This window comes from Dermacentor andersoni, chromosome 4, assembly GCF_023375885.2.
Source record: "Dermacentor andersoni chromosome 4, qqDerAnde1_hic_scaffold, whole genome shotgun sequence".
NCBI classification, from domain to species: Eukaryota; Metazoa; Arthropoda; class Arachnida; order Ixodida; family Ixodidae; genus Dermacentor; species Dermacentor andersoni.
Genome location: NC_092817.1, coordinates 111,212,633 through 111,237,560, shown reverse-complemented (window position 1 = coordinate 111,237,560; position 24,928 = coordinate 111,212,633). Strand labels below are relative to the sequence as shown.

Sequence of the window (24,928 nt, the reverse complement as noted above, 5' to 3'; positions counted from 1 at the left end):
TCTAGCTACTGGGTGTATGTGCGAAAAGGAAAGGAACACGAAACTTAGGAAAGGAAAAAAAAATTAATGCTTTATTTTGAGAACAATTTATTTCTCATGTCACCAATTCACACAAAAAAAGAAGACAGGCTGCAGTGTCCAGACTGTGGAGCGCATGATGTGGTTGAGCCATTTCACATGCATTGTAGTAGCCTTCAGACATGGGCTTCGAGTTAAACATGCCTTGTATCGCAATCATCTTTTGTGCTGCAGGTTTAACAGTGGTCGTCACTTGTCACGAAAGATGAAATTAACACATCAGTTTACTTAACGATCATTGTTTCATGTGAAAAACCACCAAGCTGATGTTTGTGTCATCAGTCGTGGCAGCAGCGGTGCGCGTGCGCCGGCTGGCTGGCATGACGGTGGATTGAGCACAACAGGAGAAATATCACTTGAACCCATTTTTTCATCAACAGGATAACACTGCTGTTGTGCGGGGTAATGTTAGTGTACCTGCTGTAGGGCTGGCTGTAGTGTAAACAGCCAGTGTCCAGAAAATGGTGAACAGCAAGGAGCCATGCCTCTAAGTGTGGTTTTATGATTGTTATGTAAATTCATTTATCTAATTATTAGCACTCGTTCTCATTATAATAGAGTTGAAGAAGCCAAAATCACTTTGTTATATCCATTAATTCGTTATATCAATAATTGTCCTTTACAGCAGTACATGGCTAATGGTGTGCACAATTAAACATGCAATGAAGGCAACTGCTCCGCAGCCCACTGAACCGCTATGCGGCCGCATATGGAATGAAATTTTCACAAAAGAACAGCAAAAGAACCTCCAGCATGTTACACATGCAACTTTTTAGCATCTGATGCAACAGCCTTTAGGAATGCTTCCTTCTGTTCCAATGTGATGGTCTCTCGCTTCCACTTTCCACTTGGTTCACTCATGTCCACAGTCACGAATTATGATCGACTGTCGATGAATGTGGGAAATTTACATAAATCTTTGCCAAGGTGTTGGAGACTCCATAGAAAGCAAGTCAAGGTGGAATGAGAATGACTGTGCATGTTATAGAAACCCATCATAATTACTCAGCAATTAAATACTCATTTAGTGTACCATCAGTCATGCTATGTTTCTTAATTAAAAATAACGAATCACCGCTCGAATTACATGCACAAGTTAATTATTGTGTGTAAGCATTACAACACTGAAAAAAAAAAATGTTTCGCAATAGCTACCAAAACGCCCCATTTCAAACCTCCTGTCAAACACGGTAGTGCCTTCACTAAAGCGGTTGTCTCAAGGGATACATTTCATTCAGAAGTGAAATAGGTGCACTTTAGGGAAGCAGAAGGTTCATTTTGATCAAGGCTTAATGTTAGTCTATTCCTTGCAACCACTGCACAGTAACGGCAAAAATAAGTTGCGTCCACAAACAAGTACGCCCTGACTGAAGCAGATGTTGTGAAACCAGCGAAACGACAATGCAGTCAAAGGGAACAGCTAATTATGCTGCAATGTGAACGAAGCCTATCGTGTTCTAGCTCCATGTGGCACACAACATGATGCGCCAACTATGCAGCTGGGGTGGTATTCTCGGGCTATCTTAATGACTTTCAGAAATACAGTCGAATCTCTATTATTCGAACTCTAAGGGGCCTGAAAATTTGTTCGATTTAAAAGAAGTTTGAACTAAAGGAAGCTAACTGAATGGAAGACTTACCTGCAGTGTTACATGTGCACTGAGCTAACACGTGAGTGGGAAGTTCGACAAGATTTATTCACACGTATTTACAAATTACAGTAAGTTATTAGGCATATCAATGCTCGTACTATGATAGGAGGCAGCAGGTGCACATGCGTTTAATAAAATGAAACATACCTTGTCCAGTGACAACTGCCCCTTCGAACTTTTGGTATGCTTCAGCGCGCAAGACTGCTGTATTGGGGCGAAGTGGACTTTCGGGAACTAACATTATGCAACGTGTCAACGCTTTCCACGCTCCGAAGCCGTTGGCAAGGATTACAAAGGCGAAGTCAGCGCCATTGCTAACAGCAGCGACTTTTTGCAATGAAAAATGCGGCACCGAACAGCAAGAACCTTGGTAGCGAATGTCGAAGTAGCTAGGCTAGCACTGCCGTGGTGTGGCTACGGCTGCCTGCGGATCTGCGTGCGAGAGCGCCAACTCGAGGCGGCGCGATAATCAAAATGTCGGATGCAGCGGCTTTGATCAATGCCATTTCGGACCTGTGGTCATTGCAAAAAGTCTGGAAAGTTGGATGGCAAAGGTTTTTTTGCGTCCGAAATTTCAGACGTTCTTATCCCCTTCAGTCACGGCGTACACATTTGTGGACGCGACTTATTTTCGCCATTACTGTGCAGTGGTTGCAAGGAAAAGACAACAGACATTAAACTTTCTGCAAATTGAACATTCTGCTTTCCTAAAGTGCCCCCATTTCACTTCTGAGTGAAATGTACCGCTTCAGATGACCGCTTTAGTGAAGGCAACACCGTCTTTGATGGGACGTTTGGAGTGGGACGTTTCGGTAGTTATTGCAAGATATTTTTTCCCCTTTTTGTAATGCTGGCACCCAATAATTAACCTGCGCATGCAATTCGAGTGAGTGATTCAATATTTTTAATGAAGAAACGTAGCATGACTGAGTGTACAAGATATCAATATTTAATTACTATGTAATTATGATGGGTCTATATAAAATGCACAGTCTCATTGTTATCCCACCTTGAATTTGTTTTTTTAGAGTCTCCAGCGTCTTGGCATAAAGGTATGTAAGTTTCATCAATTTATCGACAGTTGATCGTAATTCGTAACTGAAGTGGTTATACATTGACTCTATGGGGTACAGTAAAACCTCGTTAAACCGTACCCGCTTAAACAGTAGTTTCGTTTTAAAAGTAGTAAAGTCAAATCTCCGACTCAACGGCCATTGAACATAATGTGTTTCATATCCGCATAAACCGTACCAGCTTATTGCGTACGCATCGGTTAAAACGTAGCGTTTCAACTTTTCGTCGTGCAAACGCGGCGCTGCGCCGTCTCCATCGGGCGGCCCGGCAGAACAACACGCCTCAGAGATCGGAACAACGGCCTCCAAGCGCCTTGTGCGTTTGCGCGTGAAGGCACATCAACATCAACATCATTTAGACGCGGTGCCAGAGAGCGTTATGGCGTTGTGCAAGCGAGGACTCGCGTCGTTCCGAAACTTGGATAAAAAAGACGCCGGGTGTTCAGCATAGAAGAAAAATTAGACATCGTCCGTGCTATCGAACGTGACACGAAGAAGTCAGCGCTGACACGCAACAGGGATCTGCTGCTGACTACAGTGCGTGGCATTTGGTATGCGAAGTTGCTCGGCAGCGCTGCTGCGACCGCGAAGATATGTCGGCTACGAGGTTCGACTTTTCGCCATCGTTGTCTGTGTTGTTGCCGAAGTGTCGACTAGCGACAGTGACGAGGACGACACGGAAAGCGATAGCACGGGCGATTCAGGCCCGACAGTGGCATAAGCTGCTCGTTACGTCAGCCTCATGAATGCAATCGTCGCGACAACAATAGGGGCGCGATAACGTAACTCTATTCCAAATGAAAATTATTCCAAACTCCGGCACCCGGCAATGAAAAAGGCGCCCCCGGGACTTCTGCAGCACTACTGCGCAAGTGCACGGTGAATACGTAACGCCAACGAGGAATCTGCCATGCGAGTGTTTGCCAGGAAGAGGAGGCTGGCTGAAAATCTGGCACGCAGCTTCAGTAAGTTTGAGGCCACTGTCGTCCTCGTGCTAGGCCGCCGCTGCATCAAACGAAAATAACTCATTTGTCGCGCGAAGTGAATAAATACTGCATGTTTTTTCCCCTTTCATCGCACTCTCTCTGAGTTCCGTTTTCGACAGGTAAGTGGGCGATCTCATGGTATTCGGTTAAACAGTACTACCGTTTAGTACGTACCTTTCCCGAGCTCCGGCCAACTACGGTTTAACGAGGTTTCACTGTACACTAACGGAAGCCACTACCCCGTCACTAACAGAAGTAATCGATGATGCGCACCTGCAAACACCTGCACACATATTTCCGCCAGTTTTTTTTTTTTTTATTTGCGCGTGGCATTGAGGAGTCTCTCCTAAGCTCTTCCTCTATGGCAGGGTCAGAGGAATGCTGGTCGGAGGCACCACTGCGTGATTTGCCGCGTTGCTGAGGGCATTGTCGGAGCGCAGTACGTTCGAAGTAACCATCACAAATGCTTGCGCGTTCGAATTACTGGACATTTTCGGCCATTTGAATACACATAATTTTGACGGGACCACAGCGTCAGTTCAAATAAACCGAAAGTCCTAATTAAGCTGTGTTTGAATTAACCAGATTCGACTGTAGTTTAAGTTTCGCGATATTTTGCAAACTTGTCGAAGTACATGACCGACAAAGCTCGGCACAGCACCAGACACACTGTCAACCATATAGGCAGACGTGTTTGGCATGTGTTACGTTTCGCCTACGACGCGCGGTATAGCCGGCGCGGATGCAACGGACGCCGGGGCTTCGTTCAAAGCGGCGGACATTTTGGCCCGTTCAGCGCCGCAAATACGCCTCCCCGCCAAGCGCGTCCAGGCATGTTTCAATGCCACGTGTCTTCAAGTGTGCGTGTGTGCGTGTGTGCATGTTGGTGCCAACGCTTGTCAAAGCGCGGCAGCCGGGGAGAGGAGCTCCCCAAGTGTGAAGTGAGGAGGTCTGACCGGCGCCGGCCCGGCGGATGCGTCACTACACTCGTCCCAACGTGTCTCTCAGCCTGTCCGTGCCGCGCGTCACGTGCGCCTCTATCAGGCGTTCCCTCGACTCCGAGACTATAAAAGCAGCTGCCCCCGGACCCCGAGGGAGGCTCCGATTTCTTCTGTTGAGTAACGTGCTCTCCCGTCTCTCCACTTCGGTCGACCAGACCGGCCGCTCTTTTGCGATGCTAGAATAAACAAGTTGTTCTGTTACCAGTCGACTCATGCTTTGCCGGAACCTTCGGATGCTTCCAGTTGTGCCCCAGGCCGCCAGGCCAACGCTACCCTTGGGGCTTGCGACCCATTTGCAACAACGGGTGTCAGCGCTGAGGTTCCAACACATGCGAAAGTGTAACTATCTGATCTGCCGCTTTCTCGTGGCCTCACTCGTCCCACGGCCCCGCAGTGAAAGTGCGGCCGCTTGGCTTAGCTTGGACGGCTAGTGGCTTCCAAGATCGCACTGACACAATCTCAGAGGTGCAATCTCACTGCACCGCAGCGAGAGAGGGAATTGGAGGCACTGGTTTTTCGCATGCCATACGCAAGCAGCATTATCTATAGGGGGATCATTTTTAAGCCTTACGAAATTTTTAAAGATCGCCTGTTGCAGATAACATAATCCTTGTCCTTGAGCTGAATTATTCCAAGAGCCAGACATTACTAGCACAACAAATCAAAACACATATTCAACTAATTAACAGTAACTCACTAATTAACTTCCTAATTACTTTATGGCATGTATTGCAACTTACAAATTGTAGCCGGTGAGCTTGTGAGATGTATCCACTTAAGATGAATTTCCAGGACGACACCAGTTTCAGAGATATTATTTCATAAAGTGTGGCACGAAATACATGGGTATTCCAGTTACATTTGTGCTTCAATGCCCAAAAGAGCGTTTTCTTAAAAAAGTAAGTGGAACAACAATGCATTTTTATGGCGACTGACGGCGCATATCTCCAAACTGGCGTCATTCTGAAAATTATTTCTAAGCTGGTACGCTTTGCAAGCTTACTAGCTACAATTAATAAATTGCCACATGCGCCATGAAGCAATTACCTATAAAGATAATTAGTGATTATTTGTTAATTAGTTAAGTGTGTGCTTTACTTTTTAGTGCAAGTAATGCCAGTCTCTCTGAATAATCCAGCTGAAGGACTAGAATCATGTTATCAGCAACAGGCGATTTTTTTAAAGTTCTGTAAAAAATTAATAATGACCACCCTGTATATGCGGCTTGCCGCAGCCAGGCAAGACACCTCCGAGATTGCAATCTGGGAGGAGCACGCCTGTGCACCTAGCTTCGCCAGTTGTGCGCCACAACGAGAAAGAGGTATGATAAGAGACAGGTGCTGCTTGATCACGGCCACCGTGCGTGCGGCTACCCACTTAATGGCATATTGAACAAGGAAGTCCTTAACTGCCACGTTGAACCCGGCAAAAAGCAATAGGCTCGGTGTGCAACTGTCGGTATTTTTCGGTTTCGGAGACAAATCTAGTTCATTATATCCATTGGCTGGACAATTTCCCTTTGTTAAAACAAAGTATTTTTATTTTTGATACATGGTTCTCCATGAAGATCTCCAGGGGAGTTGCATTTACTTCGTTACATTCATTATTTCGTTATGTGCCATTTTGTTACAATGAGGTTCGAGTATACTTTTGTCAGATCATTTCATCATTTTTTGTGACAGCCTCCGGGTTCCAATAATCAAACTCTCGACAGCAGTACATGCAAAGTTCAGCCATTTCAGAACACACCACGGCCCTAACTTTAGATAGAACGAACATCAGATAGAACGGACCATTTTGACTGGATTAGAATATTTCATTGAAATAAAGCATGGCCAACCAAATTTTACATTTACTTATTTATGCCCAATAATTCACTATATCCATGTTCACAATAACAAAGTTGAACTGTACATTCCTGGTTTATTTTGCGGTATATATTCACCCTATTTAATTGTAGCCTCAAATGAGCCTCCTCTATTTCGGACTGAAGGGCACTACACTTTATAAAAACATGCTCAATCATATTCCTGACTTTTGTGCAGAAGTGCTGAATATCATCTACCCAGAATTCCGCGTGCACTAGATCTTACCCTTTTAAGACTTCACACTGCAAGCATGTGCAAGTTTGCATACTCTGTACACAGCCTAACAGCTAACACAAGTTTTATAGACTGCCATCATTCTCTAAACTTGTACCCATTCAATCACTTCCTTTTGCTAGTTGCCGTGTCGACAGCTTCCTACCAATCTTGTTCATTAGTCATGTTTTTCTGTAACCATGTCTTAGTACAACAGTCAACTCACCCCTGTCGTGGTGACTGGGTGATGCAGCGGCCGACACCAGGGAAGACAACGGTGGTCAGCGTGGCCACTGACAAAAGGGAAGGGGCTCGCCATGACTGCACGGCGCATGTGTATGCGGCAGATGGCCGCCACCATGACTGTGGCAACCAGGATGAAGACCACTGCGCAACTGACCACAGTGTACACCGACGACTGCAGGTATTCCACGCTGGCACCCAACCGCTGGTGTGGGGGGCGTGCCAGCACCCCTACCAGCGATGTTGTAGTGTTGGCTGCAATTACCAGGTCAGTTAGAACAAGAGCGAGCGAGAGAGGCACTGTACCATCACAATGGCCAGCAAGAAGAGTTCATGAATGAATGTGTGGTTTTTATTGGCGCAAGGGCCAGGTATGGCCAAAGAGTGCCATGCAAGTGTTAGTGATTTCGCAATGGAGTGATGGGTTCTAAGAAGTTGATGTGACGTGGCTGTAAAGGGGCCTAAAATATAGTCACTGTAAAGTGCGTAAAATGTACGGGTAATAAAATTATGGCGATATGACAAATGACGTGTACTATGAGGATTAAGTGCATTTCAAAATAATGATACGATAAAAAAAAAAACACAAGTTTCTAAAATTCACTAGAGCACCATGGCCTCCTTAGAGCCCTTGAGACACAAGGGCCTGGAGGCATGTGCTATATAAAACAACTATCACAGCAGCATCCTCTGGAAAGAGGATGCGCTACGAATTTATTGGGCTCATAACATGTAGGACAACCTCAAAATATTGAGGACTACTTTGGTGTTGAAAAATGGTTCTTTACCAAGAAACATAGCTGGGTGAAGAGGTACACAATAACGATATGCAAGAGGAAAATATTTCCTTCTTTCAGATTCGGCTTTGCGACACTCCAAGAGAACGTGGAGGACGGTCAGCCTCTCACCACATTGACCACAGGTTGGCGGTTCATCTCCAGTAAGCAGAAAATTGTGAGTACCAAATGTGTGCCCTATTCTGAGGCGGCAGAATAGGACATCTGTTTGCCGTGATTTTGTTGGGGAGGGCCAAAAACCTAACTGTGGCTTTATAATGTGCAGTTTATTGTTTATTTCTGCGTTCCACATGCGTTGCCAGTGTTGTTGCAGTTTCTTGCGCAAGAAAGGCTTCAGATCTGTGACAGGGACAGCAGCGGTAGGAAAAGTGTTTAGTGATGTGGGTGATGTGGCCATTTTATCAGCCAGTACATTACCCTCGATACCTCTATGGCCAGGTACCCAGCATATTACTACATGTATATGTGACAGATAAATACTGCATAAGAGGGAGTAAAGTTCAATGAAAACAGGATTTTTATGCTTTCGTAAAGAAATCAGGGCTTTTACAAGACTTAGCGAGTCTGTGAATACAATTGCTCTGCCGAATTTTAATGTCTTTATATGTTTTACTGCAGACAGTACTGCATATGCTTCTGCAGTGAAGATACTTGTTTGGGGGTTTAACACGTCAGATTCAGAAAAAGAGGGACCAAGAGCAGCGTAAGATACGCCAACACGTGATTTTGACGTAGCTGTGTAGAATTCGCAGCAGGAGTACTTCAATTGAAGTTCACGGAAGTGCATAGCGATTTCGAGGTCAGGAGCATGCTTTGTGACCTCTACAAAGGATATGTCACAGTCTATCACCTGCCACTCCCAGGGTGGTAATAGCTTAGCTGGAGGTATTAGGTGATGTTCGAGAACAGGGACACCCATTTCCGTGCTAAGTTCTCTTGCACACAGTGAGAAAGGAAGCCTCATAGAGGGTTTATTATGAAAAAGTGTTTCACATGTCAAGTCGTTAACAGTTTTGAAACACAGATGTTCTTTATTGGAGAGCACATTGAGAAAATAGGTAAAGTTGATGTACGTTCTCTGAAAATGTAGGGACCACTTGTCTGACTCTGCATAGACTTTCCACCGGGCTTGTTCTAAATGCGCCAGTGGCCAGGCGGATACCCAGATGATGGACGGGGTCTAACATCTTTAGCGCACTCGGTGCAGCAGAGTGATATACTACGGCACCATAATCTACCCGTGATCTAACTAGACTTCTGTAAAGATTCAACAGGCACCTCCCGTCGCTACCCCATGTAGTGTGGGATAGAACTTTAAGTAAGTTCATGGTCTTTAGACATTTTTCTTTTAAGATATTTTATGTGTGAAATGAAAGTGAGCCTGGAGTCAAGAATAACACCTAGAAATTCGTGCTGTTTGTTGAAGGGAATTTGTTGTCCACCCAGTTCTACACAGGGATCAGGTACCAGGCCTCTCTTTCTTGTGAAGAGAACACAAGAGCTTTTGTGTGGGTTGATTTTAAATCCATTTTGGTCTGCCCACTTGGACATCTTGTTTAAGCCCTGCTGTACCCGTCTTTCACACACTGTAAGGTTGCAGGATTTGAAACCTATCTGTATATCGTCTACGTAGACGGAATAAAAAATGGCCGGTGGCAGTGAAGGACGAAGTGTGTTCATTTTAACAATAAAGAGAGTGCAACTGAGTACTCCTCCCTGGGGTACACCTGTTTCTTGTATAAAAGGTCACGACAATACGTTGCCGATTTTCACACGGAAGATATGATTCGACAAATAGCTTTCAATTATGTTCAGCATATTTCCACGGATGCCCATTTCCGACAGGTCTCGCAAGATCCCGTAACGCCATGCCATGTCATACGCTTTTTCCATGTCAAGGAATATAAATAGGAAATACTGTTTATGTATAAATGCATCGTGGATAGTTCTTTCAATGCGCACAAGATGATCGGTTGTCGACCGCCCTTCCCTGAAGCCACACTGATAAGGATCGAGCATATTGTTGAGCTCAAGGAAATGTACAAGTCTGCAATTTATCATTTTTTCAAAAATCTTACACAGACAATTTGTTAGCGCTATCGGACGATAACTTGCTGCCAAGGAAGGGTCTTTTCCCTGCTTCAGAACAGGAACCACAATCGCTTCTTTCCATGTGGATGGGAGGTATGCCGAAGCCCAAATAGTGTTGAATAGTGTAATTAGTGTAACTTGTGTGTCAGTATGTAGGTTTCTGATCATGTCATACGTGACTCTGTCAGGTCCCGGTGCAGTGCTTTCACATGTGTTCAAGGCAGCTCTCAACTCGGCAATACTGAAAGGCCAGTTATACGGTTCATTCTGCCTGGATTTTCGTATGATTGGCTTACGTTCTACAATTTCTTTATGTTTAAGAAAGGATTGGGAATAGTGCATTGAGCTCGACACTCGCTCAAAGTGCTCCCCAAGTGAATCTGCCTGATCTTGTAGTGTATCGCCCTGTGTGTTTATCAGAGGGAGTGAATATGTTTGTCGCCTTCTTATCCTATTAACCTTGTTCCAGACTTCAGCCTCATCTGTATAGGAGTTGATGCCTGATAAGAACTTCTGCCAACTGTCCCTTCTGGCCTGTCGGCGCGTTCTCCTGCCTTGGGACTTTACTTTCTTAAAGTTAACAAGGTTCTCCACAGTGGGAGAGGCGCGTAGCAACCCCAACGCTTTGTTCTGTTTTTTACGAGCGATCCTACAATCGTCGTTCCACCACGAGACACGCCGTTTGCATGCCAAGCCATTTACTTCTGATATGCATTTAGATGCGGCATCTATTATGAAGGCTGTAAAATACTCAACAGCAGCATCAATTCCTAACGAGGACAAGTCATCCGATGAGATACTAGTGAGAGTTTGGAATTTCTCCCAGTCGGCTGTATCAATCTTCCACCTAGGAGCTTGTGGTGGATATTCGTTTTCTTTAGGCGATCTTAGCAGTATGGGGAAGTGGTCGCTCCGGTAAGGATTGTTGGTAACTTCCCATTCGAGTTCAGGCAGTATACACGGGGAAACTAGGCTGAGGTCAATTGAAGAAAATGTTCTGTTTGCGAGAGAATAATACGTGGGTGCCTTCTTATTCATCAGACACGCACCGGAAGAAAATAGGAACTGTTCAACGAGACGACCTCGCGCATCGATACGAGAGTCTCCCCACAGGCTGCTGTGTGCATTGAAATCGCCAAGAACAACATAAGGTTCTGGCAGTTGGTCTATAAAGGACTGAGAGTCATGTTTGTGTAGTTGGTAATGCAGGGGTATGTAAAGCGAGCAAATGGTGGTGAGTTTGTTTAGCAGAACAGCACGAACCGCCACTGCTCCAAGAGGCGTTTGTAGCTGTAAAGGTTGACAGGCTATACTTTTGTAAGTGACAATGGCAACACCACCCGATGATGCGACGGCATCATCGCGATCTTTGCGAAACGTAACATACTTTCGGAGAAAGTTCGTGTGTTTGGATTTTAAGTGTGTTTCCTGTAAACACAGCACTTTTGGATTATGTTTGTGGATGAGTTCTTGCACATCATCAAGATTTCTAAGAAGACCTCTGACGTTCCATTGAATGATTAGTGTATCCATATTTAAAGTAAACTTGTGCTGTGTATACAGAAACAGAAGCGATGCCTTAGATTACAGAGCTCTTTCCAGGATTTTGCCCTTTTTGAAGCGTTCGAGGGAATCTCACCGCCCCTTAGGCACTTGGTGCGCCGTGACGATAGGTGCAGTGTCCACTGCCTCTTGGGAAGGGCCGGACACGTGCTCTTGCGAGCAAGAAGTTTCCTGAGAGAGCCTCGCCCTGCGCCCACCAACCCGGATCTCAATGGGGCTGGCTGTGGGGATGGGCTACGCTGGCTGTTGGAAGGGACCTGGGAGGTTGAGGCAGCCTCAGCTGCGCCCACCTTCGGGTTCAATCGTTCCTTCTCCTCGGTTGACGGAGCAGCGTCAGCTGCAACCGCCTCGTGGGCAGATGGCGTAACTGCCGACTCACTGCCTGTGGGTCGAACAGCCGCCGGAAGCCTTTGTGTCGCTGCCCCCTGACGCGTCACATCGGCAAAAGAGTTCTTGGGCAGGTGGGATACCCGCCTGCGTGCCTCATTAAATGATATATTCTCTTTTACTTTAATTGTTACAATTTCCTTTTCTTTTTTCCACAATGGGCAGGACCGCGAGTATGCAGCGTGCTCCCCATCACAGTTCACACAATGGAGAGAGTTTTGACATGTTTCAGATAGGTGTTCGTAGGCACTGCATTTCGCACAGGTCTGGCGGCCTCGGCAGTTCTGTGAGCTGTGGCCGAATCGCTGGCACATGAAGCATCGTAGGGGATTTGGGATGTACGGTCCCACTCGGATTTTCACATACCCTGTCTCAATAGTGTCGGGTAGGCTGCTTGAGCCAAATGTAAGTATTAGGTGCATGGTATTGATTTCTTTTCCGTCACGTCTTATTTTAATTCTCTTAACATTGATCATGTTCTGATCATTCCAACCCTCTAGAACTTCAGCTTCAGACAATTCTAGCACATCAACATCCGATACAACGCCACGGGTAGTATTCATGGTACGGTGTGGGGTCACTGTGACTGGAACATCCCCAAAAGATACAAGTTTGGACAGTTTTTCATATTGTTTCTGATCGCGGAGCTCTAGGAGAAGATCACCGCGAGCCATTTTCGATGCTTTGTATCCGGGACCGAACACTTACGTCAGAGATTTCGAGACAATGAAAGGTGAGATCATTCTAACAGTCTTCTCAGGCTTATCAGAGTGGATGACATGAAAGCGGGGAAAGTTCTGTGCACGATTGCCAAAAAACTTAAATACGTCTTCGGTGCGCCCTCGTTCCTGAAGGCGATCAGGAAGTTTGGGGAAAGAGGTTTCCATGTAAATGCATAAAAATTCGGCAACAGCGTCGACCGCCCACCATGGAGCCCAACGAGGGGACGCGGCAGAGCTTGCACACAAGTCTGCATGACACCAGTCGTATGCCATCACTATAACCAAATATGGTGTACCCAAGGTAGGATAGCCACACAAGGTTAACCCTTGCCGCCAAGGAGAAAGGAAGTAAACAGAAGAGAGAAGAAGATAGGAAAGGCCAGAAAGTGAGAGAGAAACACGAAGATTCGAGGAGAAAGAGACAGGAAGAGGCGACTGCCGATTTCCCCCGGGTGGGTCAGTCCGGGGGTGCTGTCTACATGAAGCAGAGGCCAAAGAGGTGTGTTGCCTCCGCCGGGGGGCCTTAAAGGTCCAAACACCCGGCATCGGCTCAACCCCCAGGATCCCCCTTTCCCCGGACACAGCTGAGCCGCGCACGGCTACATGCGGGAGGGACCAACCCTCGTGTGCTCGGGTACGTGGTGTCGCAACACACCAATTGTCTGCTGACGCAGACGCCCCTGCGGGGAAGAAGAGTTCATATAGGTGTCATGCACACAATAACGAGAAAACCAAGAAACCGTGTTCACCATCATGTGCTATTCTCGTCAGCTTGTTCGCCTGCATAGAAGGGCTGCAGAATTTTAAATCATGAAGATAACACAGGTCTAGACATCAAATTGTGGAGTCTCGCATCATATTAAGTGCATTCACATCATCTCAAATCTCAACTTTTTTTTGCACTTGCGCACACAAACACAAGAAAAGGCATTGAGAACCCCTAGGAGACCCAGGAAGATATGAGCAACCATTAGTAATCATACGAGGGTCGTTCAAGTCAATCCGGGACTTCTTTTAAAAACAAATACAGTCAACGACTGAATTTTCGGACGCCCAAATTTTCGGACATGCCTGATATTTCGGACGTCTTCGCAGCACCACCACGAGCCCCATAGAATCAATGTATAAGGACATCTGAAGTTTCGTACGCTCGAACCCCCCGCCGTCCAATTTTCCGGACTTTTTGACGGACGGAAGGTCTTTTGGCTCCTCGCGCAGCGCCCTTGAGAAGGAAATCCACTTGCAGCCGAAGCATATCACCACTTTGAACCACAACTAGCCGTATCTAGTCGTCACACACCGATTTGGTCTGGCCACGCTGGCTATGTTCATGGCCGCACTTCCGCCTCCGGCGGAGTTTTCGGAGCGGCGCCATTTTGTTTGTTTGTTTGCGCAGGCCACATTTTGGCTAGCGTGGTGTGTGGTTGTCTGTTGTGTCAAGTGTGCTCTGCGATGCTAGGCCTAGGTGCTTCGACGCTCGTCAGCGAACTCCACTGTTCGCAACTTAAGGATTTCGCTTGCCTTCGATGGCACCCACTCCGTCTTCGTCGTCCTCGCTGATGGCATCGAAGCGCGGAAAGCAGTACCGTCGGACGACGTGATCAACGACCTCCGCTCTGCTGGGGTTTCCATACCCACGGAAATAACTTTTGAACAGTTTGTTGACGCTGACAACGAGCTCGACTTCCGCGCAGAACTGACTGACGAGGAAATAGTCCGTCGGGTTGTGGGGGATTCAGAAGACTCCGATGTTGAAAATGAGGAGCCAATGCCTGCGCCACCTACAAGCGCCGAGTTGACTCTTTCACCTACAAGCGCCGAGCACTGTTGACTCTTTCATCGGTGTACAGTGCTGACATGACCCTTGCTCAGATCGAGGCGAATATGATCGCATGCAACCAGAACGCCGTCAAAACAACAATCAACAAGTTCTTCAAGCCACTGCAGCAATAACACCGGCTGCCCCACGATGCACATGTACATAATAAACCGGCAGTCGGCTGCATACAGAGTTTTTGAACGCCTCTTTTTATAGCCACTTCACTGATGCTGTGGCAGGGTTTCGGAAGCCTGTTACTTCGCCCTTTACCTCTAGATCTGAGAAAAAAATAAAAAGGGTGCATTTTTTTGCATGCATTCATTTTTTCGGACTGCCTGAATTTTCGGGCGTTTTTATGTTCCCTAGAGGGTCCGAAAAATCGGTCGTTGACTGTAGAACAAATTTCAAAGTGTGGAAAGTGGATTTATTTGTCCACATAATCTTCAGGTACAGTTATACACCTATACCAGCGTTTAACAAACGCTTGAAATGCTTCGACATAGAAAGATTTATTATTACGATGGAACCATTGTAGGACACCATTCTTCACTTCATCATCAGTGTTCAAATGTTTTCCTCCAAGGAATTCCTTCAGGTGCCCAAACAGGTGGAAATCGCTTGGTGCTAAGTCAGGACTATAGGGGTGTGTGTGGTAATATCTGAAAGCCAAGTTCCCGGATTGTTTGGAATGTGTGTTGAGTGGTATGCGGTCGTGCATTGTCTTGCAAAAAGACCACACCCTTTGTGATCAAACCCGAACGTTTTTTCCGTGAACTCTTGCGCGCATCACGCAGAACACGGCAGTAATACTCACTGTTGATAGTGACACCATGAGGTAAAACATAAACGTAAATGATTCCCTGTTAACCCCAAGTACACTTCCCATCACTTTACCAGCAGACGCAGCTGTTCGAAATTTCTTGGGAGGTGGTGATTCGTATGCTTCCACTGCATCGATGCTCTTTTGGATTCTGGGGTGGAATGGTGAACCCATCTTTCGTCACATGTCATGATGCGATTCAGAAAATCCTGGGCTTTCCTTTCATAGCATTCCTTCAGTTCTCTACAGATTTCAACTCTTCTCTGTCTGTCAAAGGCAGACAGTTGCTTTGGGACCCAGCGTGCACTCATTTTTCGGAACAACAAATGATCATGAATTATTGTGTTCACTGTTCCTAACGACAGATTACACACCCTTGCAATTTCGCGACAGGTTATGCGACGATTGTCCACAATGAGCTGCTCCACGTGCAGAATGTTCTCAGGAATGACTATTGAGGGCCGTGATCCACTGCGATCGCGATCGTCAGTAATAGAGATACAGCCATCTTTGAAACGCTTGCACCATTCAAATGTCTTACTGCCACTGAGTGTCACATCAACGTACTGAGCGTGAAGTCTTCCGTAAATTTCAGCAGGTTTTACGCCCTCGTTCACTAAAAACTTCATCACACCACGCTGTTCCACGTAGACATTCACACTGTTGTCCGCCATCTTGAATAACAGTCTAACCAGAAGTGCGGGAAAAGATAGCAGTCTTCCAGTAACAGGACACAGGAGCCAGTTTCTGCTGCATACGAAACCTCCAGCCTAGGCATCCATTTAAAACGGGAAAGAAAAAAAAGTCCCGGATTAAGTTGAATGACCCTCGTATATCAAAGACAGCAACAGCAGTTAAATGGCACTCCTGCACAATGTCCCTCCACTAACAGAAAGATCCAGCAAGCTCCAGCCCCACATGTGCACCAAGACATTGGCATTTTGCTCTTCACATATAAGCTTCCATGTTGCAGGCATGGTGAACAAAGAGGGCCATCATGAGGGCCATCATGAGTACACCTCATTCTATGTCCGAGAACAACACCATGTACCGCGCCACTCCTCACATAACTACACAAAAGCCTTTGTGCACCACGCATGACATCAGCTTCACTCCACCTCAGCCCGTGCTCCTCTGCTGCCATGAGTGCTGATGCAATACCTTTGTCTACTCAAGCCTTTGTAAAATGTTTCCCTATTGCTCAAGTGATATGTTGAGATCATCATGATCATCCAAAGGGACTACCTCAACACTGTGAAAAGTTTCAAACCGTTACACTTTCCCATCTTTCCCCAGTAACCAATTACAAATTTTTGAAGCATTGTGTAACTGCCTGAAGAGCAACTTCAGAAATGTTTTTCTATATTTGGCAACTCTTCACAACCTTTACATTTCAAACAAGCAATGTTTATAAGTTTTACCAGCTTCTAAACCTGCTTTTTCCAAAGTACTACACAAATTCAAACTTTTCGAGGATGGCATGACCCCACGTCTAAATTGTCAGTTAGGTACTGAAGTTCTGCGTCCCAGAACCATGATCTGATAATGAGGCAGGCCATAGTGGAGTACTTCAGATTAATTTTTACCGACTGGTGTTTTTTAACGTGCACCTAAATGCAAGAACACAAGATCTTTTTTTTTTTAATTTCACTCTCATAGACATGCGGCCACCACCCCCTCAAGCTCAGCAGTGCAACGCCAAGGTTGCCAAACTACTGCAGCATGTGACCTTGAACCTGTCAATTCACATGCACACAGGATAGACCAAAAAAGAAAAATGAAATGAAACCATAACAGTTAACGCTGTATAAAAAGAAAGCAACGAAGAAAAAGGAGTTGGGGAACAAAGGATAACAGTAATGCCTTTTACTACTATAGGGAACCAGGACACACCAATATCATTGAATTTTTATCTCGTGTGGAAGGTGTCTAACCCACCGGGTCTGGTGCCTTACCTATGCTGGCCAGGTACTTTTTGCAGCAAGGGAGCACATAGGTGACTCGGCAGTCCGGTTGTGTAGCAGGGTCGCAGCATAGAGAGCGCGGCAGACAGCGGCCATCTTCACAGAGCACCTTGTCCTCGCAGGGGTCAGGCCCTGGACGACACGGTTTGTGCCACACTCTGACTTCCCAATGTGCAATAACCAATCACCTATGCGTCAAGCCTGAAGATTTATGGCTTGAAGCAAGGGCCTCACATGTGAAACATGAGGAGAAGAACATACCAGACAGGAGTGAACACAGTACTTTATCAAGGCCCAAGCAACACACAACTCAAAATGTTATAAGGGCCTTTTATGTTTAAAACTAAGGAATGCATGTGCAAGTCCAACATTCGTAACTTTTGAAAAAGAGTTGAATTCTGGGGTTTTACTTGCCAAAACCACGATTTGATTATGAGGCATGTCGCAGTGGGGGACTCCGTATCAACTTTTTGATAGAGAGTCAGCCTATCTGTTGTTAAAGCATGGTCACTCAAATTGATATTTTTTGTGTAGTCATTACAGTTTGTTTTTGTGTTATTCAATGTGAGTTCCTCTGATGAAATAATGACTATAAGTAGACTGTTCCTTCTGAATCTAACTTTCAGTTGAAGGTCCTTCCTTGTATGATATTGCTTTGCATTGTAAAAATGCTGTCGTACCAAGTTGCCAAGCTGCCGACCAAGATTTACAGGGTTTCTCCATAAAGTAATGAGATTGTGTCTAGTAAAAAGACTTTATTGATCCAATCAGTGCATATTATTAAAATTCTTCAAAATAGTCTCTTTGGGTGTCAATACACTGCTGCCAATGCAATTCCCATGCTGCAAAGGCTCCCTGGAAGTCATCGGCCATAATCACTTTTAGAGACTCTGTGACAGCCCGTTGGATGGTGGGAACATCGATGAAACGGTGACCTTTCAGGCTTCTCTTGAGCTTTGGGAATAGGAAAAAGTCTGGCGGGCTCACATCGGGACTGTACGGTGGCTGCAGCAAGGTTGCAACCCCTATGCGGCCTGAGTAGCCAGTCACAACAAAGGTGGTGTGGGCTGGGTTGTTGTCGTGGTGGAGCTTCCAGCGATTGGCAATCTCCGGTCATTTCCGCTTGACAGCTCTGTGAAGACGCTCAAGGACTTTGTAGAACACAGTGCTGACGGTTCATCCCAAAGGTACAAATTCTTAGTGGACCACTCCACGCTTGTCAAAAAAGAGAATGCACATTGTCTTTACCTTGGACTTCGACATTCTCACTTTCTTGAACCACAGGGAGTTTGCGGTGCGCCACTCCAAACATTATCGCTTGGTCTCGGGGTCGTACTGGAATGCCCATGATTCGTCGCCTGTTATTACGCCATCTAAAAAGTCCCATTCACTTTCTAACTGCACCAACATCTAACGGGAAACGTCAACTTGTTATTTTTGTTCATCACTCAGCACTTTTGGTACCAATTTCAAGCAAACCTTCCACATGTTCAAATTTTCAGAAATAATATTGTTAACCGTCGTTTCGCACACGTAGAGGCCTTTGGCGAATAATGTGGCACTTAAACGATAGTCGGAGTCCAGGAGATTCTTTACCTTGGCCACATTTTTGTCGAACCCACCCGTTGAAGGGCATCCAGATTGCTCTATGTCTTCAACGGTCTCCCGTCTGTTCTTGAACTCACTGAACCACCGGAGAACCTGGGCCCTTGCCCTTGACAGGGAGTCGTCCTTGTAAGCCTCTTTAACAAAGGCAAGTGTCTCGGAAGTGGTTTTGCCCAGGTGAAAGCAAAATTTAATCGCATACCATTGCTCCAGCGAACGCTCCTTTTGTGACATTTTCTGTCATGACAAAAACTCAAAAGCTGCTCTTGCGCCACTTCAGCTCTTCACTGCATCAGAGCTCGGACGCGACTGCCACCAGGTGCATTACTTAACTCAAAACCCCCACCACAAATCCCACACCTGGGGAATGCGCTACTGGCGGCTGCAGGGCCAGTCTCAGGCAGTCTCATTACTTTACGGATGAACACTGTATGCTTTGGTTTTTCATGCTTCGAATGACATAAGCATCACTGCTTGAAACTGGCAATTAAATAGGCTTCCTATGCACAGAAAAGCATTTTTATTACCAAGCTTTCTTTACCAAGTAATTTGGCCTCAAGGTGATATCAAAAATGCTGTACACCACATGTGAGATTGCAGTAGCTGCTATGACACACTCTTCCAGAGCAAGCCAGGTTGTCATATATTCCCTTCTATTGTCTAAGCCTCAACAGGCACTTTCTTTTTTTTCATCGCATAAGCACAACACACCAGCTTTTGATCACCTTGCGACACTTGTATCCATTCACTGAGACACCGTGCTGCACTGGACTAGGCTAGTTTTGAAGCTTGTTCCTACAAAACTACCAGAAGTTTTCAAAAATGTTGAATAAATGCAAAGCAGGAGGAGATTAAAGCTACAAGATTTTGCATCACACTCAACTCCCCACTCTTACATGTTGCTTTCCCCCTAGCACACACCTTGCTCCCACATGCCCTCAGGAAAAATGAGAGCACTGGAGAGCAGTAACGTTAAAATTACATTTTAAAGCAAAGCTTTCTTTGACGCTTCACTTCTTGTGGACAGCCGTAGGTCAACTAAAGTGGGCCAATTCTGGAAACTGCAGTCAAAGGTGGCAACTTGGCAGGCCAATCCTGACAGCAGAGTGCAATATGCACCCTCACAAAGGATAATAATGTGTTTTCAAAACAAAGCTTTTTTGCCTCCAAAATGTGCCGACACCATCCGGTAGGGATGCCACTATGATGACAGGACACATTTGACTATAACGGACACATGGATGAATCAATGTTGGCTTTAGCCCGATGTATGCTTCGACGAAGCTAGCTGTCCATGGCCATACACGTGTTGAAAAGCGCGTGCACTCCTTCATTACAGCACACCAGTGCCAGGTCGACTGGACACGTACGCTTCAAGGTCAGCAGTGCATTTTCCGACGCAAAATCGTAGCATGTGCTACGGTAAATTGTTTCCACCGCTCACTAAGTTGCATGTTATGGTGCTGCTGTTGGTACAAAAATTTCAGTGCTGGTTGCGCATCGAGCTAACTGATAAGTGTCCTCAGCAGCGTATCTCAACAGGTCTATTGGGAAGCTACTGCTTGACTTTGACAATCATCCTTCGATGGTTTCTGCATACCTTATTTTTCTGCCTTCTTGCATTGTGGCCCATCTGTTCTGCCAGCCGGACCAGTTTCACATTTTGACAACAAGAAACATTTTGACAACAAGTTTCACACTTTTGACAACAAGTAAATGGAGGTGGGAGGGGAACTTAACTGGCTCGCCAAAAAGTTCCTTTGTTCCCCAATTTCTGTCATTACATTGCAGCTTAGGAAGTGTTTTTCATTTAATCACCATATAGAGCATTACAGAAAAATAAGCGGCTTGCTCATCCATACAGGCCTCTTCACAGTGTGTGAATTATCACGGTTTAGCCAGTATAATATGATTCCCTATGTGACGTAGCCTGCTCCACTACGTAACTATTCAAATTTTACATCTACTATGCTGCAAGGATGAAATTTATTGCATGTTGACATCAGTTTTGTTTGATAGAGCACATGTGACCATCTGAAGTGTTTGGAAATTTGTATTTAGGAACAGTTACTATTCAATTTGAAGACTCAATCGAATAGGGTATTATTCAATTCACTATTCAAATGTTTCAAATACTCACACACCCTTAACTGACACAGGTGAACTCTACTGTTTCTAGCCCACAGAGAGCTTTCACCCCCCCCCCCCCCCACTGCCAATCATGCGTGATTGGAAAGCTCTGCCGTTACCCTGCCCTAAATATCATGACTCTTGCACTACGTAAGTGGCATCTGCATAGACGACGGCAGTCTTTTCGTGATTCAGCAAGCACAGCATGTACAAGAGAGTATGGCTTTGTAATGCAATGATGCAGCAACTGTTAAACAGGCGCAAAATTTTTCACGAAGCATTTCTACTGCACAAGCAAATGTTCACAATTTACTTCAAAACCTACCGCAGTGCTTGGGTGCTTCATCAGAACTGTCATGGCAGTCGACGTGACCGTCACAGGCATATCGTTTCGGAATGCAGTACCCATTGCCACACACAAAGGACTGGTTGTAGCAAGGCCGCCTGCCAGATGATGCTAAAAAATGAAAAAGCAGTGGTAATTAGCACTGTCAACGTAGTGGCAGAATTTCTACAACACGGAAGGCGCAGGATTAAACTTCAAAAAACAAGTGCCAAGTATCTCGCCATGAAGGTTCTGGGTTCCAGCAACGTTAACTCTCTTTAGCAATTGCTCCAAAGAGAAAACATTCCGCATAACCCATGCAAAGCTCACCGTAAGTTGACACGGACACATAGACCGTTCTGTTGAACACTCGGTTAACATTGGAATCGTGGTGGCGTGCGACGCATGTGTACCACCCGGTGTCGGGTTCTTCCAGATGATAGATGGTCACTGTCTTTTCGTTGAAATGTTCAGACTCTATCTTGATTCGATGCGCCTGGCGCATCTTGTCCTGGCGAGTAACCCATGTTATGTGGAACCTGAAGAAAAAAAAAGCAACGAAAGAAAAGGAAATGAACCTAACGCAACCATTCCGAGGTTAAGCGCTTGGCATCCGTGCATGAGGTGTAGTCAATGCAACGTTACACGTTTGGAAACACCCGAGCTGTGACGGTGAGCATACGAAAGGCGCTTACCTTTCATCAGAGGCGACTTTGCAGGTAAGGTTCAGGTCATCATCAACTCGCCGCGCTACCTTGCCAGACGGGACGGTTATTACGAGCTCTTTACCTGGAACGATACCGTCTTCACGTTTATCATGACTCGCACAACAGAATATCGGCGAAGCTTTCACACACATTGATCCGGCGATCGGGTACTTACCTTCCGACTCGGAGGACCCACGTATTGCACCAAAAAGAACCACAACTGCAAACAATTCGCGAAAACTAGGGAGGACATCCATCTATACAAACGCATCAAGGCAGCATTCGCAGAAACGCTAGGATGGACGACTGCTCTGAATCCAAGCGACTTTTCCTAGAATAGAAACCTTCGCTTCTCTTTCTGGCATCCGGCAAAACGACGTAAAGATCTTAATCTTCTACGCAATAAGGTGGGAATAAACTTAACAGCGTTATACACTACTACAACAAAACACACACAACCCTCAAAGCATAAACATTATTCGTGTTGCCAACAGCTTCGCCTCTCTATTCTGCCAAAACAGGAATGCGAGGAAAGCAATTTTCCGTTAAAAAAAAAAAAGATGAAAAATCTACTTTGAACAGTGCGTAATACTGGTCGGATTTATTTTGTTAAATTGAAAAGCTGAATTCGTTAAAAGTGTTTAAAAGAAAATTGAACCGTATCAGGATGTTGTTGATTCTGTCACGTGATCCAACGCATGCGTGAAAAGCGGCTGTTTGGATGTTCAGTTCGCGGGTTTGCGCTGCTTGGCGTTTCTCGGTGAAACTGTTGTGGTTCGCTGTAGATTATAGAGTTTAATGGTTTGCGTCGTCCGCAGAAGTAAGTCCAGATTCCTAGGATCAGAGCTCACCTAATAAATAGAACGAGCCGTTGGAGCGTGCTATGACTAAAGTTTGTTGCCGCTTTGCACTGTAGGAGAGCGTGCAGTAAGCACTTCTGACAGCCGAAACGCCTGTTAACTCATCGAAATCTCCTGCAAGCTTTGCCATTAGGCGGTAACGCCACAAGATACCTCCCAACTTGTCACAATATTTTGTGATGACATCGCTGAATTCCTAGCTGATCGTGGTGAACAGAGTTAACTACGGCTAGCCGGTTTTTGTGAGTTGTGTCAGAGCATCGTTGTCCTTAACTTATAGCGTCGGAAATATGGCCTAATGTTGAGATATTTCGCATACTGTCTACAGTTCGTTTGTTTTGCTTAATAATGTACTTTTGCTTTCGTTTTAGCAAAATCTCAGTGTACTGCGCGGGTGTGAGTGCAGTTAGCATGGATCAAACGTGGATGCGCCAGGATGATGACGAGAGCGAAGATGAAAGTAGCACCGTGGTACCGTTCCTGTCTTTATCACGCGCGAGCATTTCCATATTCGCATTGTTCTAACCAACGAAAAATGGCACTTTTTGACAGGACTATGGGCAGGCAGTGGACGGTATCCTGTTCCTTATCGATGCTACTGAAAGCATGTTTGAAGACATCGATGGTGACACTGCCTTCGTGCAGTGCATTAAGGTGAAAAAATTTCCTTTTTAACTTTTTGTCTCGCGAAAAGTGTAAAAACATGAAGTGTATCTAACACTATAAGTATACGTAACATGCAGTCTTCAGAATATGCTGCCTTCGAGGTTTATGCTGAGAAAGTGCTTTTTCACCTTGCGTGCTAAAAATGTCAAGAGCCCGACCTTACTCCTCCACATATTGAACACATAACGAAAATATACTATAACGACATTGAGAGCCAAAATCGGAAGGGCAAATGCCGATACTTCTCCATCCTGCTTCTCCATCCATCAAAACTGCAATAGAGACAGAATAATTGGAACTAATACAATTCAAAATTTCGAGTAATTCATACAAAATTCAAAATTTCTGTTGGCCCCTGTATTTTCAATGCATGTTGAAGCTGTTTTATTGAAAAGGGGCTTTTAGTTAATTCGGACCCAATGATTTCTCAGGACAGAGCACCATGTCCAAAAACAACTGATGTGAGGAATGATTACAAAGACGGCGCCGAATAAAACAACACACGAAGAAGGGGAACACGAGACAGCACGTGCTGTCTCGTGTTCCCCTTCTTCGTGTGTTGTTTTATTCGGCGCCGTCTTTGTAATCATGCTTAACCAACTAGCCCACCAACACATGCTCAGTTGATGTGAGGAAATTCATAAGCTCTCACCTCTACAAACAGTGTGAAACAAACAAGGACAATCTGCACAGGACAGTGCCACTTTCAGCTGAAGGCTTCATTTTGTTCAAAGTAAAATATAGAAACGAACTAATGCACCAAATTATTGCTAACTGCTTAATTATTCAATGAAAACCTAATTTATTTGTGATGAAGTGTTCATTATGAAAGGTGGAAAGCAAGGCAGAACTCCTTGTTTAGAACTTTGTGCCCAAGCCACTGTGCCAATGAGGTCAGTGTGGCATCATGGATTTTAGGCGTATTGATATATCTTTGTCATGCTGATGTGCTGACGTATGGAGCAGAGACTTGGAGACTAACAAAGAAGCTTGAGAACAAGTTAAGGACCGTGCAAAGAGCGATGGAACGAAGAATGCTAGGCATAACGTTAAGAGACAGAAAGAGAGCGGTTAGCATCAGAGAGCAAACAGGTATAGCCGATATTCTAATCGACATTAAGAGAGAAAAATGGAGCTGAGCAGATCATGTAATGTGCCAGTTAGATAACCGTTGGACCATTAGGGTTACAGAATGGGTACCAAGAGAAGGGAAGCGCAGTCGACGACAGTCTAGGTGGGGCGATGAAGTTGGGAAATTCGTGGGTGCTAGTTGGAATCAGTTGGCACAGGACAAGAATAATTAGAGATCGCAGGAAGAGGCCTTCTTCCTGCAGTGGACATAAAATAGGCTGCTGCTG

General features: G+C 45.4%; 2 protein-coding genes across 2 annotated transcripts in view; one reads left to right on the top strand and one right to left on the bottom strand.

Moving 5' to 3' along the window:
• LOC126537476 (uncharacterized) overlaps positions 1-22,677 on the bottom strand; it is a 34,653-nt gene extending 11,976 nt beyond the window's left edge. Inside the window, exons 1-6 of the mRNA XM_050184494.2 lie at positions 22,220-22,677; positions 22,033-22,126; positions 21,668-21,876; positions 21,338-21,469; positions 17,269-17,409; positions 7,098-7,369 (exon numbers count right to left, since the gene is read on the bottom strand). Coding sequence (XP_050040451.1) covers positions 7,098-7,369; positions 17,269-17,409; positions 21,338-21,469; positions 21,668-21,876; positions 22,033-22,126; positions 22,220-22,301 — 930 coding nt within the window. The 5' untranslated portion in view covers positions 22,302-22,677. The remainder of the gene's footprint in view (positions 1-7,097; positions 7,370-17,268; positions 17,410-21,337; positions 21,470-21,667; positions 21,877-22,032; positions 22,127-22,219) is intronic.
• An 87-nt stretch (positions 22,678-22,764) lies between these two features.
• Positions 22,765-24,928, top strand: part of Irbp (Inverted repeat-binding protein) — a 31,955-nt gene continuing 29,791 nt past the window's right edge. Inside the window, exons 1-3 of the mRNA XM_050184492.2 lie at positions 22,765-22,864; positions 23,276-23,375; positions 23,457-23,558. Coding sequence (XP_050040449.1) covers positions 23,316-23,375; positions 23,457-23,558 — 162 coding nt within the window. The 5' untranslated portion in view covers positions 22,765-22,864; positions 23,276-23,315. The remainder of the gene's footprint in view (positions 22,865-23,275; positions 23,376-23,456; positions 23,559-24,928) is intronic.